Source organism: Triturus cristatus, chromosome 11 (genome assembly GCF_964204655.1).
Source record: "Triturus cristatus chromosome 11, aTriCri1.1, whole genome shotgun sequence".
Lineage (NCBI taxonomy): Eukaryota > Metazoa > Chordata > Amphibia > Caudata > Salamandridae > Triturus > Triturus cristatus.
In genome coordinates, this window is record NC_140594.1 from 420,038,870 (window position 1) to 420,053,965 (window position 15,096).

A 15,096-nucleotide genomic window follows, 5' to 3' on the forward strand; every position below is an offset into this window, starting at 1 on the left:
ACCTGTTCGTGATCGTCCATGAATGCTACTTTACAGTCCTCGTCTTCCGAGGTCTTGGGGGCTTCCCCCATGGCCGCTGCTCGACTAAGGTAGTCGGCTACTTTGTTCTTTTTCCCTGGGATGTGCTCCACATCATATCTGTAGTCCAACAACTTCAGCGTCATCTTTGCGATGCGGGGCGTCGCCGTGGCATGTCCTGACGATGTTAGTACTTTGATCAAGGGCTTGTGGTCAGTCCTCAATCAGAATCTCGTTCCCCATAAGAACTGGCGGAACTTGCCCATGGCCCATACTACTGCTAGCATCTCTTTTTCTATGACGCTGTACTTTTGTTCCGTGGGCGACAGCGATCGGGATGCGAAGCTGAGGGTGGCCAAGTCTCCGCCTTCCAATTCCTGCATAAGGACTGCTCCCAGACCCCGGTCACTGGCATACGTCGTCAGGATTGTCCCGGCCCGGGGATCACATCCGCTCAGCGGAACAGCCGTGCTGATGTCCGCTTTTATCCTGCGGAACTCCTCTTGCGTTTCCTCAGTCCACTCAAATTTGGTTTTGTTCCGTATTAGTTGTCTCAAGTGGTGCGTCTTCGTGGTGAAGTGGGGAACACATTTGCTATAGAACTCCGCCATGCCTAGGAACGATCTTACGTCTTCTTTCGACTTGGGTGGCGGAGCATCACATATCGCCTTGGCATTGGACCGTTTGGGGGTGATCCCCTGGTCACTGATCACATGCCCCAGGTACGTAACTGACGTAATCCCAAACCGGCACTTCTCCCACTCCGCCGTGAGTCCATTGCGTTCCAACACTTGGAGGACGGTGGATAACTTGGTGTCATGGTCCGCCTTGTCTTTGCCCATTATTAGGATGTCGTCTGGGAAGTATTGCACTCCCTCGATCTTGCGAAATAGACTGTGCATAGGCTTCTGGAATACGGCTGCTGCCGAAGCCAACCCAAGTGGCATTTGGCGGAATTGGTAGCACCCAAAGGGGGTTATTAAGGACGTCAGCTTCTTACTGGAGTGGTGTAGCGCAATCTGGTGGTAGGCGGACGTGAGATCAATTGTTGAAAACCACTTTATTCCTTTGGTGTTGGCCAGCATCTCATCTATCCGTGGCAAGGGAAACCTTTCAACTATGATGTTTTTGTTCAGCTCCCTCAAGTCCACACACAACCGTATTTTTCCGTTAGGCTTCATGGCGACCACCAACGGAGCCAACCACTCCGCACTCGTGATCGGTTCTATGATGCCGTTTTCTTCCAGTCTGTGGAGTTCCTGTTGCACTTGGTATCTGGCTGCTAGGGGGATGTTTTTCACCTTGTGACATACCGGTCGGGCATCCCCTCTGAGCTCGATCCTGTGCGTGAATTTGGTTAGTCTTCCTACTTTGCCTCCAAATATGTTGGGGAACTCTGCTTTCAGCCTCCCCACGTCTGGTTGTTGTTCGTCACTGGTCATTAAGACTTGGGTGGTTGCGCTTGGGTTCAACTATATTCCAAGATCACCTTGGTCTACCCAACCTAGGACCGATGGACCTTTCTCCGCTACGTACAGCTTGCAACTGGCGTGCCGCTCCTTGAATTTAAACTCCAGGCGCCGGTATCCCACCATTGGGATGGGTTCTCCTGTAAAGGTGACGGGCGGATGTCCGGGGGCTCCAGGTGGTCTCCAATGTGGTCCTCAAACTGTTCCTCCCAGACGCTACGTTGTATGATGGTGTAGGGGGACCCGGAGTCGGCTACCATCTGAATTTGTTCCCCTCCAATCACCAGGTCACACTGCGGTTTCTTCGATCGGTTGCAGTTTATCCCCATCACGTGTTCGTCTATGCATAGCACGCTGTCATCATCGTCATCTTCATTCCCTACGTCTTCCTCCACCTATTGTGTGACATATTTGACTGCTCTTGTCTTCTGCTTGCGGCGACACACTTTATCGTAGTGTCCGATTCATCCACAAAACATGCATTTAGCCTTAAATGCCGGACAGCGCTTGTCGTGTGCTGGGTGCGACCTGCTGCCGCATCTGTAGCACATGCCCTTGCCTTCCGTGACTGGTTTCTTCCCCGGAGGTGGCCTGGGTGACCACTTGGCCTGTGTCCTCGTGTCTCCCGTTGCTCCTTTGCCTCTCTCCGGCGGTTCGGCTTCTGTGACTTTGTTCACCATGGGTTTCGGGGCAGCCTCCTTCTTTGCCGCTTCCGCGCATCTCTTCGATAGCTCCACCTTCTTCACCATGACTATCACTTCCTTTAACGTTGCATCGCCATTGACCCACAACTTATCTTGTATCGCCGAGTTGGTGGTGTGCATGACAATTTGGTCTTTTATAAATTCGTCGTGCAACGTGCCAAACTTACAGGTGAAGGCCAATTTCCTCAATGCCGCCACGTATTCGTCTATGGGCTCTCCTTCCGCCTGTTTCCTTTGCTGGAAGTTATATCTATCAATAAACGTGCATACCGCTGGTCTGTAGTGCTTGTTTAAGTCGTCTATCGCGTGTTGGAAGACATCATCGTCCGCTGCTTGCCTCGGCGTGGGGGCAATGTTCTGAAACACCCTGATTCCTTCTGGGCCCAGGTTGTGCAACAGGATCCTTCTTTTCCTTTTACTGGGGAATGCTTCCCCCGCTTCGTCTTCCAGGGCTTCAATGTAATTCATAAGGTATTCCCTCCAATCCTCCTATTTCATCGACGGTTCGCCCGGTTTGGGTAGGAAGGGGATTGGCGTCGTGAGTGAGGACGGTTGGGCACACATTGCCGCTCTTCTCTCCGGTGACTCGTCTTCCCCCATTGGGCTGCCGGGTGCACTCCGTCTCTGCTGGCGTGGGGGGCTTTGGTGTGCGGCCGCTCCAGCGCCACTGTCGCGCTCTGCCTGATCCGCCAGGGCCTCCCCTGTACCTCTTGTGTGGGCCCCGGTACGTGCTTAGGGTCGTTGCGTCTTGGGCACCTCCCACTCGTGACTTTGTGAGGGCCCGCGCAGCCTGAGAGGATCACGGGCCTCCCTTCCTCTGCCTGCCACGTGGGTTGCTCACCCCACAATTCTGGCACTCGCGCCACCTTCCTCTTCTGTGCCTCTCACGTGACTTGGGTGCTTGCCCGTGGCTCTGGGGTTCCCCTGTGCAGTCACGACTTGTTTGCCTCCCTGGGTGGTGCTCGAGACCCAGGCGTCCCCACTGCCGCGCTCTCCCTCCGGCGTACCTGTGTGTCTCCTGTTGCTGGCCACATGTGCTCCTTGTGCAGGCTCTATGGGTTTTCCCCGCGTCGTTCGTCGGTCCCAGCCCTCGTCGCCATTTGTAGTGGGTTGCTTGCTGGGACAATGATTGCAGGGACAAGCAGGTATGTAGTAATAACGATCTCTTTATTCCTTTTATAAACGATAATTACTCTCGGAGGGAGAGCGCCGGGGGCCGTCTTCCCCGTGCACAGACTCGGTGCTACGAAGCCCAAAATGGCCGCTGCGCGCCTACTTCTTCGTGGCGATGCGACGACTAGACCGCAACTCTACAGGTGGCTCTTTCTGAAGAAGTTTTGTGTGCATCTGTATAGCGCTTACTACGGTGTGTACTGTGATGTAGCGATTTCAGAACGTCGAGGTTAGAGTTCTGAGGCAGTTGTTTACAGGAATCAGAGGGGTAGCTTGTTTTTTTGTTGTGTTTCCGTCCGTTTTGGGGATAAGTCGTCGAAGACTGTAGGAAATGAGTGTTGGACTCACTGCTGTATTTGGAGGGACCGACTACATTGATGGTGAACGCCAAGGCCCTGTTTTATAGTGTCTGCAGCACCACGTGCATGCCCCAGCTCATTAATTCTCTTTAAAGACGGAATTTCATCCTGTGAGTTTGCAAAATACGTGGTCTTTTGCACGATCGCTACTTTAGCTATAGCATGCTTTATAGACAACACAAATTCAAACAAGCATTGGCAAAACTTATCGGCTTCACATGCTATTAGTCAAAGTGCTTTCTTAACGGACGTCTGAATTAGTATTCCGATTTGAGTGTGGCTGTGTAGTTTGATTAATCAATGAGCGCAGGGTCCATGGAAGTGCGATAATAACGCAGATAGTCAATGGGAGAGTGGCTGGATGGTGCAATGGATGCATGAGTGTCTGCATTGATGAGTAAGAGAGCAGTTGCAGCAGAAGTGAACAAGCATTGGCCGCGCGGCAGTAAAAGTAACGCCGCGCGGCCGTAAAAGCGAAAGTCATCGCGATCGCTCTGAAAGCGAAAGTCATCGCGATGACGCGCTAAAGAACAGTTTTCAAAGTGCTGCTGAAGGCTGGCGGTTCGCGCGTGTACGATCGCGTGAACGCAAGCGCTAGGCCAGCCAGCAGCACTTTGAAAACTCACATACCAAATGTCTCTCAGAGCCAGCGCATGCGCTGGGCTCAGCGGGACCTAAAAATGACAACTCCGGTGATTAATGTTCTTCCTGGAGAGACCGGAGCTTTGTCTAGTAGTGAGAGATTCGACTCCTTCATAGCGCAGAGGATTTATATGCCTGCTGCAAAGAACGTGTCCCATTCACATCACAAAGTGCATATAATATAAATAAATCAATGGGTTACCGCTTTTGTCAGAGATCCTTTTGTTATTTTCAGTTTATAAGTTAAAATTCTAATAGTGACCTATTAACTGCCACCAAAGAGCTTCATGCAAACAGCAAGGAAATATTAGAGCTATATATTTTTTGCCCAGTCTTTCATTGTCCTAATATTGCAAAAGGGGTTCATTTGGGTAGAAATAAATTCTTATTATTAAAGAAAACCCCTAATAACGGTGTTACATTTTAAATTCTGAATTTGTGCTTTTTCAGTCCAATCACTCTTAAACTATACTGCCTACCAGTATGGATGAAATGTGGCTCTTACTCTTTGTAGGCCTCTATCTTATGTAATATTTCGTAAACACTGATTTACACACCGATGATTGATTGATTGTCTCTGTGCAATGTGTGTGTGATGTAAAGTGTATGCTGACATCTTAAACTCTTATGAGTGGCGCTACAAAACTAAATAAATCTAAGAGACAGTGGTTATGGAGACTTGAGGGCCACTGTCAAATGGTGGTGGTGAGTCATTTGGGGGGGGGGGGCGCCAACCAAAATTGTCGCACAGGGCGCCACTAGTGCTAAAGCCGGCCCTGCATTTGAGAAGTGTTAAGTCAAGGGCCATGTTACATGCAGGATGCTTAGTTAAGTTCAATCAGCGATATGGAAGCACGTCACTTGCCCCACTCATGAAAGATTATCTAGGGATCAAGTGCAAGAATCTTACCCCTGTATAGAGCTAAGATTCATGCACTCAACATCGCTTGGAGTTGGGAACAGCTGGAGGGTGCAGTCCTGAAGAGGTTATTGAGCCGTCCATCAGGGACTATGATATAGGGAACTGAAATTGGCATCCTGGCAGTTGTAGGCCATCGCTCGCACTTTGAGGTTTTTTAACAACTTATCTAAGAAGATCTCTAGTTAATGATGTGTTAGTGAGAGGCAGTGGGCCAGGGATGTTCTGTTTAGGATAAGAGATTGTGAAACCATGCACACTGTACGGGGCACAATAGAAGCATGGTCTCCCGTTTCAAGTAAGCAAGTACTGAGGGAATCACCTGAGAAAGTAAGTTGTACACTAGATATGGCCTACTTGAGGGAGAAACCCTCAATAAATGTTACACTTTAGTCTCTAGGTTAAGATAATTATTTTACCTATTGGGTACAATCACCAGACTCAGGGCTATGTAAAGAAATCTTAAAAATGAGACTGGATAGTTACCGCAGTTCTGAGTGGCATTAGGCGGTATGCGATGGAAACAGTTGTTGTATGTGCTCACTTAATCTGAAATGCTCACTGTGTCATTGTGCATTTTTATAAGACTGTGCATTTTTATAAGACAGTCCGTATTACGTTTTTGAGACCCCTATTTTTAAACTATCATACATAATTGTGAGGAATCCGACAACCCGACAGACCGGAACTGGGGAGAAACAGGGCAGGACACACAACCATCTCCGGAAACACTCAGCGGTCTAGCAGCAATAGGGAGGAACGCGGAGGTGCACCTGACGACATCAGGGAAAGACAGTCAAAAGGAGTGGCATCCAGACGAAAACTCTCTCGATGGTGGAAGGAACGGAGCAGAAACGTTTGAGGCGGAAGCGGTGGCGACAGAAAGGCGAGGAGAAGGAGGCGGATCGATCGAGGAGCCCGAGAGAGGAGGAGACGAAGGACACGGGGTCACGGAAGCATCGGATACCGCGAACAAACCCGACGGCCCAGAGAAGGGAGAGGACGCCCCGGGTCCCTACGCCATGGCCCAGGCCACGGGTCGTGGCACAAGGCGAGTACCGTTAAGGGGATCGTTCTGGTGGGGGTGGTGAGGGAAAGTAGGGCACAGGTGTTTTGTTTGCTCTTTTACCTGAACAACCCCCACTGTGCTCCCTGTTCCTTCCCCTACACGGCATCTGGTAGTGGTAGCACGTACTGTATATAGCAAGAAGTCCTAGACACTAATCCCGGTTTTTACCATATTTCCCCCCTCCCTTTCATCTCTGAGTGCCCTGGGAAGACATGTCGACAACGAGCGGACCAGGATCGAACCTCGAGGAGACCGGGTGGACGGCCAAGAGGGACTCTTCTCACTCATTCCCCCTTTTGTTCTGTTTGTGCATCTGCTTTGGAGACCACCTTTGAATGGTAGTACGGGCCTTATGGGACTGATATACAAGAGGGCCCGAAAGCGGTTGTCCCTTAAGAAAATAAAAACCCTGAAAACCCTATACTGCACGCGTGTGGTGTTCCCTTCTGCCCGCCTACAATAATATAGGGTAAAAGCAATGGGACTATTGTCTAAAATGCGCTTCATGGATTTTGTTGCAGGAATTGCACATTTTATGCTTTTTATCTAGAAATGTTTTAAAAATGGATTGGGCTAGATTGGTTTTAAATTGTATGTTTGGTTTCAGAAGGATTTACAAACAATTGTCCTAATAAACTTGTTATACCTATCCTACCTTTTTTTAATCTCATGTTGATGCAGGACATCCTGTATCAGAACATTTCACAAACATAGAAACCAGAATTTAAATGTACAAATGATAACAAAGAGCTCTGAATGACAGCTGGGCACTTACCAACATCAAACTCGTAGCCCTTGTCTGAGAAGGTGTGACAGCAGCCTCCGGCTTTGGTGTGCTGTTCCAAGACAAGCACCTTTTTCCCAGCCTTCGCCAACACTGCAGCCGCCCCTAGTCCACCAATGCCGCTGCCAATCACAATGGCATCCAGGTTCTCTGGAATCTTCTCTACCGCAAAACCTGTGGACATACAAATATGAATCTAATGACCACTAAATGAAAGGAATGACTTGCACAACATCTCCCTACTTAGGAGGAGCAAAGGTACAGCCATTCAGCGATGAGACACTCACAACATGCTTTGAATTAGGTGCCCCAGTGACACCACCAGTCAGAGTATGGAAACAGCTGTAGTCCTTGTAGGAGTAGCCATACCCTGGTACAGCAACAATTCCACTTGTAGAGCCTGGAGTATGAAGCTGGCTGTGTACCTAGAAGCAGCAGGCAGAAACTAGATAGTAGCAGGGACACCTTGGGGTCCATTAAGGTGGTACTGGTTCATGTGCACCGTAAACCATTTTAGAGGATTCACTATCCAGGATGACAAATCATATTTTGAAGAGTAAAACTATTGATTTGACTATCCTACCAGGAAAATTGCAATGGCACACAACAATAGGATCAGATGTTCACGGGCTGGCTAGTGGCTTTTTGGGGCTTTGCAGAGCTGTTCATATTAAAGTGAAATCCACAAAACCACAGGGAAATTCTGGTGAAAGATTAAAGGACCCTAGTGGACGATTTAACACACACTCAAACCCTGATGCTGGATACCAAAGAACAATCTTGCAAATCGGGCGCATTTAGCAAGTGAGGGGCACCGCGTGCATTTTCGGACACTATATTGTTTTAATTTCGGAGGTGTTAGTGAAGATTTGTAATTAAGTTGTAACTGTACGTTTGAAAAACTGATACCAGATTGTGTTGCCCTGCTACTGTTCACTGACTGACTGCACCTGCCTAAGTGATTTTCTTATGTGAAGCACTCTGGTTACTGCTTTTTGTGAAATGCTGAAAAACTATTAAAACATACCCAAGTATCTATCTGATCTGCGTTTGAGCTCAGTATTGCTTGCCAAGGGTTCTTCATTCTACAGTCCGGACAGGACACTTTCCATTTTGAAAGTACATGTCGCGGTTAGGTAATGTTCAGGGGCCTTCAGCCCTCACCTTAATGACCTTGAATGTTCGTGGCCTTAATAATACACGTAAGAGGCGCCAGGTGATTCACTACCTGCTTCAACATAATGTTGATACAGTTTATTTACAAGAGACACACCTTCCCCCCACGGATTCAGCCCGCTTTGGCACCAGCTGGGGCCCACATAGGTACTTTGCCAATTATAGTAACTACGCCAGGGGTACAGCGATACTGATACATAAGAGGGTCCCTTTTACACTTACGGGCGTGTCCCGCGACCCATTGGGCAGGTACGTGATAATGGTGGGTGCTCTGTACGGCCACAGAATAGCCCTGATTAATGTGTATGCTCCCAATGTGGATGCCCCGGAGTTTTTCCATGACCTGAATGCTCGGATTGCGAAATACGAGCCCCAGGCAATGGTGCTTGGGGGGGACCTCAACTTGTTATTAAACATCCCACTGGACAGCACATCACATGCACCTGATGCTAAACCCCGGGCGAGGTGTGCCCTAACTGATCTATGCGCTCAATACTCATTGATAGATATTTGGCGGCAGCGTAATCCAACTCTCTCCGCCTACACTCACTATTCCAGCCCACACGGCACCTGGTCCAGGCTAGATTGGCTGCTTTCCCCCAGCGTGACGGATTGGTTTGGCTCCCTTACTACGCTCTCTAGCACATACTCCGACCACTCCCCAGTGGTCCTACGTCTGCTGCTACCGCGCCCGGAAGGGTACGAAAAGCAGTCGCGGTTCCCAGGCAGGGCCCTCCTAGATGACGTGTTCAAGGCTGACGTTCGAGAGGCTATCGAAGACTACTTCGAAAACAACACTGGCTCGGTGGACACTGCGGCAGTGCTGTGGGAAGGGTTTAAGGCGGTCATAAGGGGGGTTTGCATCTCCAAACAATCCGGTGTCCTCCGGGACTTGCGTCGGACGTTAACCCGCATTGAGCGCGACATAGCCAGGCTTGATTCCCAACTCGCATCTGGTCCGAATCCTAAGGTTTAGGCAGCGAGACTCGCCCTCCTGGCTGAGTATAGACACACAGCCGATAAGGAGGTACTGTATTTGGGGAAATATCAGAGTGCGCAGCGATACGGAGAGAGCGAGCGGCCTGGCAGAGTATTGGCACAGATGCTAAGGCCACTTTACAGCAAATCGTACATTACTGAGTTGCACTCAGCTTTCGGCACTTTGCTCACCTCCACATCGGCCATCCGAGATGAATTCCTGGACTACTACTCCACACTGTACTCCTCTAGGGCGGACCCAGATGGCGCAGCCCAGACTTCCTACTTAGAAGAGATTGCGCTGGTGTTTCTGGAAAAAGACATACTGGACTGCATGGCAGTCCCCATATCAGTAACGGATGTCACACTGGCTATAGACTCCCTGCGCAGTTCCTCCGCCCCAGAGCTCGACGGCTTGACGGGGGCTTTTTATAAAGAATTCAAAGACATCCTGGCCCCACAGTTGATTGAGGTCTACGCGGAGGCACTGGAGAGACAGGTTCTCCACCCTACACTACAGGAAGCTGTAATCATACTCCTTCCGAAGCCTGGCAAGGACCATCGGCAATGCGGTGCATACCGACCATTGTCTTTGCTGAATCTGGATAATAAAATCCTAGCTAAAGCGCTCGCAAATAGACTATCGCAGCTGATGGAGTATATCATTTCTCCCATGCAATCCGGCTTAGTCCCCCGACGTTCCACATCCCTAAATCTTCGCACGCTGTTTTCCGTGCTCCACAGAATAAGTCTCGATGTCCCCGTGGCGGCGGTGTTGTTGGACGCGGAGAAAGCGTTTGACTCCTTGGAGTGGCCTTTCCTTGTGGAGGTGATGCAACGCATGGGGTTCCCCGGCGGTTTTATTTCCACGGTCTCACTGTTATATAGCAAACCATCTGCGCGACTCCGCCTGTATGGTACCTTGTCTAAGCCATTTCAACTATACCGGGGGACCAGGCAGGGTTGCCCTCTGTCCCCGCTCTTATTCATCCTAGCCATGGACCCTTTAGTGAGGCATTTCCAGGAACGCCACCTACACAGAGGATTGCAGTTTAACACTGGTCCGCTCCTTGCTTCCCTATACGCCGATGATACCATTCTTTACGTCCGGGAGCCCCACATTAATTTGTCCCCCCTGCTTCGTGAAATTGTTTGTTTTGGTAGATTTTCGGGGCTGGGAATCAACTGGAAAAAGTTGATCATATTTCCGCTTACAGCGTGCACGACCCAGTGGGAATGCGAATTTCCTCTTGAATGGTGTCAAGACTCGGTTAAATACTTGGGTATACACATTCATCTGAACACCACGCAAATCATTCGGCTAAATTACGGGCAGGCTTTTCAAACGTTGGAGGAACAGGTTGACAGATGGCTGCGGCTGCCGCTGTCCCTCGCCGGTAGGGTCGCCATCTTGAAAATGGTGGTCCTGCCCAAATTCTTATTTCTCTTTAACAACATCCCGATCCCCCTTACTAATGGATTTTTTCGCACCTTACACTCATGACACGACTGATATGGGGCGGTGTTCGCTGGTCGGTTATGACACTACCGTATGACAGGGGCGGGTTCAATGTGCCGGACTTTCACTTATATTATCTAGTGGCGCAATGCCACTATGCGTCCGCTTGGTTCCATCCTGATGCTCGTATACCCTTTTTGCGGCCGGAGTCGGACCTGGTTCTCCCCAACAAATTAAGCGAGGTGCTACCGAGCGGGTTTCCTAGAGACAGGAGTGACATACAAACAGTGTCCACCACTGCCTGGGCGTGGGGCAAATTGAGACAGTACACAGGCGCGGCACAGCTTTACTCCTCCTCCCTACCTTTGCCCAATGCTCGATGGTTCCCAATCACAGGAGAGAGGCTAGTTCAGAACACGTTGTCCATATTAAAAATTGCAAAAATGGGTGATCTCTTCCCGGGGGTCATATTTTCTCATTAAATGAGGATGCCAGGTTCGCTGGGTGCAATTTTATGACGCAATTTCTCCTGAGCCGCATGAAATCCGCACTGCGCGCCGCCTTCCCCTCTTTCCCAGTTGAGCCAGACTCATTCCCCCCACTCACTCTGGTTTTGGAGGCCCCTGGCGGCAGACGCCTTATTTCCAAAATGTACAAAGCATGCGTTAAGATGCTGCCGGTTGATGACTCAAGCATTAGACAGGCCTGGGAGGCGGACACGGGTTGCACCATTACAGATGAACAGTGGACCAAATGTTGTGTGGCTGCTAGGGACATATCACTTAATAGCCGCCATAAGTTGCTGCACTTTAGATTTCTACGTCGCGCTTCCTTCACACCTGCCTTAGCACATAGGATAGACGCCAATAAGCCACACACCTGTCCGAAATGCTCCGCACCTCACGCTGATTTCATACATCTGGCATGGCTCTGCCCCCGTTTACAGTCCTATTGGGATGCGGTGCACGCGACCCTGGGGAGGATGGTTGGCGTTCCAATGGTCCCCATCCCTGAAATAGCACTTTTGGGGTACACGGTGCAGATCCCTAAGAAACTCAGAAAACTAGCATCCTTGGGGTTACTTTTAGCTAAAAGAGAGGTTGCCATCCACTGGGGCAGGAAGTCCACGCCTAAGTTGCAAGACTGGCTGGGGAGTCTGGCACACTGCAACTTCAATGCTGAAATATACGCCAGTCTTATGCCACAGTCGTTACGCCCACGGGACATTTGGGGACCATTGCGGTCCTACCTGGACTCTGCCAAGCGTGCCACTGCCACGCGGGCGGATAACGGGATTGTGCCTGAGGGGGTAGGCTGAATGGGGTTGGTTCGCCGGGGCAGCGTTGCGAGTTTTCCTCGACCTGTGCTTCATAACTATGACTGGCTGGCACAGCGGTTTGGTTTGCCCTATTTCATGGTCTGGGGAGATGGGGGGTGGTTGGGGTGTGTAGTTATCTGCTTGATGACCGGGGTTCCTGGCATGACATGTCCGTGCTATGCTATAATAATTAACGCTGTATGTCACTGTCTGGTACAAATTGATTGGCATGTAAAGCGATCGTATGCAATGCAATGTGAATGTCATTCTTTATTTGAAAAATAAAACAGTTATAAAAAATAAAAAATAGTATCTATCTGATCGAGGGTACGCATACAAACACAAAAACTGTCAATCAATCAATTAATACCTTATTTCGCATTTAAAATCAAATGCATGAAAAGTTCAGAAAAAAATATACAAACGTGTCAAAAAGTTATCATAAAAAGTTTATGTTAAAAACGTTTCCATAAAATCTTTAAAAACAACCTATATCAACTCACTAATTCATCTGTATCTTGATGCACTTGAATTTGATCGTTCCAAGCTTATAATGCAATGTTTAGAATTTGATCACGTTTGCTAATCAACGATTTTTTAGCGCTGCACATAAAAATTAAGCCACCGCCAAACATACATAAGGTGTCTCTAGTTATAACATAACAAACAGTGCAGTGATGTAATTACGCGAACAAACTGTCATTATGGGGCATTATGGCTGTCGACTAAGATCAGTTCATAATCAGTCCAAAACACACTTTAAAAATTCCCTGGAGAAAAACAAATCACTTGAAGGAGCCTTATGGTTACGATCATCTAAACCACAAAAACAAATACTCCTCACTTGTGGTGAGCTATGCAACCATAACACCGACAATGCAAAGGTCATGGCCCCAGACAAAACAGAACAGATGACACACAATACTTTAACGATGAGATGGCACAAAACAACCACACTAGGCAAGAACATTAATTCACAGACATGGTATGGAGAGGAAATGCTGCAATCTCCCCGGACTGATGTCCTCCTAGAGAGTGCTTGAAGAGTAAAGGCGAAGAGCCATGGTTAGCAAACAAATAATGGAGAAGAACGGCTGCTAGATTTATACTCCAAGAAATAAGGAGCCTCAGATAACATTAGGAGCAAATTCAAGGCTGCTTTGTGTGTATCTGAAACCAGATGTCCCTGCAGTGGTTACACTGAGAAGAAAGACTGCTGACGTGACACTCACAAGTAATACTCGCCCTTCTTACAGGTATGAAATGCAGATGTGAGGCTTCAGTGCAATTGACAACACCTAGCAGACACTGTGCACAGAAAGATTTGATTAAGGGCGATGCTGTCACTTATCTGACGTCAAAGATCCAGCCAGTGGAAAATCTGTGATGTTCCGTTATGTCATTTGTAATGTTAGGCGTGAGCTCATGTACGAGAGCAGATTGTGGCTGCCTAGCTAACCACAACTTACAAATGTACTGTTTTGTTTTTGGCTCACTGCTGTACCGATCCTAAATATGAGGGTTTTTTTATATTTCATTATTTAGTAACTGATCTTAAAACGCAACTATAGCGTCTAAAAAAAAGCATTTGAGTGTTTTTGGGTTTGTAATGGTACACTTTAGCAACTACACAGATGTTGCCTGCACCCTACCCTCAGTACGTGCTGTGCATGGTTACAGTTGTGCTATTTACTGTACTCACTTGGGAGTTTTCTGTAACTGGGAATATATATCCAGCACCTGGTACTCGCAGGTTTTGGCTGGTGGCCATTTCCTAGGGTAGGCTTGCCACAGGCTGTATGCCCAGTACACATTTCCACACACTTGTTGAGCATTCCCTGATATCAGTTCTTACTGAGCGCAGCCACAGGCCATACACAGCTTGCGATGAGCACAAGGCACCTCCCATTTGCCCTCGATTAAACTCAACTAGCATATGTAGATTTGTTTATCAAATTTCTCAAAAACCACTGAGCGAATTTACAAAAAATCAAAGCAAATGCCTTACTTTGACTTAACCTCAATAGGCCCTGTGTTTTTGCTGTAACACACAGCAAAATTTCTAATGGGTTTTCAATGGGAAATGCATTATTCGTACTCCCACTACAACTTGCCCCGTAACACCCCTTGGTCAATCTGAACGAAACATTCCAAACCAGAACTTACTTTGCCATTTCCATCTCGTTGAAGAAAATGAAAGCCTTCTAATCTATTTTTGTTTTAAATTTAAGGAGGAGCCTAGCGCTTGACCAAGATGGCCGCGTGAGCCTTGAGCTCCCGCGACCCTCGCGCCCTCCTGCAATCATCCTGTCCTAAATCCTGATTTTCATGCACGGAATCCTGCAGATGAGTCACAGCTGGGGCGATTGACGTTGTCCGGGCTAAGATCGCCCACAGGGGACAGAAGTTGTGCATGGCGGAAGATTGTGGCCTACCTCCGAAGGATGCCAGGGGCTTGCGTTGGCAGGATGCCCGGCCACTAATTGAACAACAGCGGCCTTGGGAGGTGTGAACTGGCGGACGGGTGCCGCTGCACTTTCACTTTCGCTTTCTCGCCCTTTGTTTGCTCTGGGTTGGGAGTGCTTCATGCCGATCCCCTGTTATCTGGAAGACCTCCACTCGACCCTGGCTGGCTGCTGAAGTCCTAGTTGACCCCGTTTCCTCTGGCTGAGTGAGGGACGTTTTTTTGCGACTGACCGCCCTGCTGTTCGAGATGTCGACCAAATCGGAGGCAGACAAGCCGAAGTCTAAGACTACCAGGCGGGGAGGCTATACCCAATCCAACAATATGGATCGCTATGCCCAGCAGAAGGGGTCGCCTGGTGGATCGGGACAGTCGCTGGAAGCACAGAAGGCCGATTCATCCCCAGCCTCGGAGTTATCATTGCAGGATATCAAGGGGGCGATAGATGGGATGCAATCTTCGATTGGGCGACAGTTCGAGACCCTGGCGCACAAGGTGGACATGATTTTGGTTGATGTCAACTTGATTCGCGCGGACCTGGGCAAAACCAATGAGCGGGTCAAG

The 15,096-nt window shown here is 48.9% G+C and overlaps 1 protein-coding gene across 2 annotated transcripts in view; it reads right to left on the bottom strand.

Annotated features, from left to right (window-relative positions):
- LOC146784360 (all-trans-retinol 13,14-reductase-like) overlaps window positions 1–15,096 on the bottom strand; it is a 141,246-nt gene that overhangs the window by 81,229 nt on the left and 44,921 nt on the right. For both annotated transcript variants that reach the window (XM_085636194.1, XM_085636196.1), the window contains exon 2: window positions 7,129–7,311. In XM_085636194.1, the coding sequence (XP_085492320.1) occupies window positions 7,129–7,311 (183 nt within the window). The remainder of the gene's footprint in view (window positions 1–7,128; window positions 7,312–15,096) is intronic.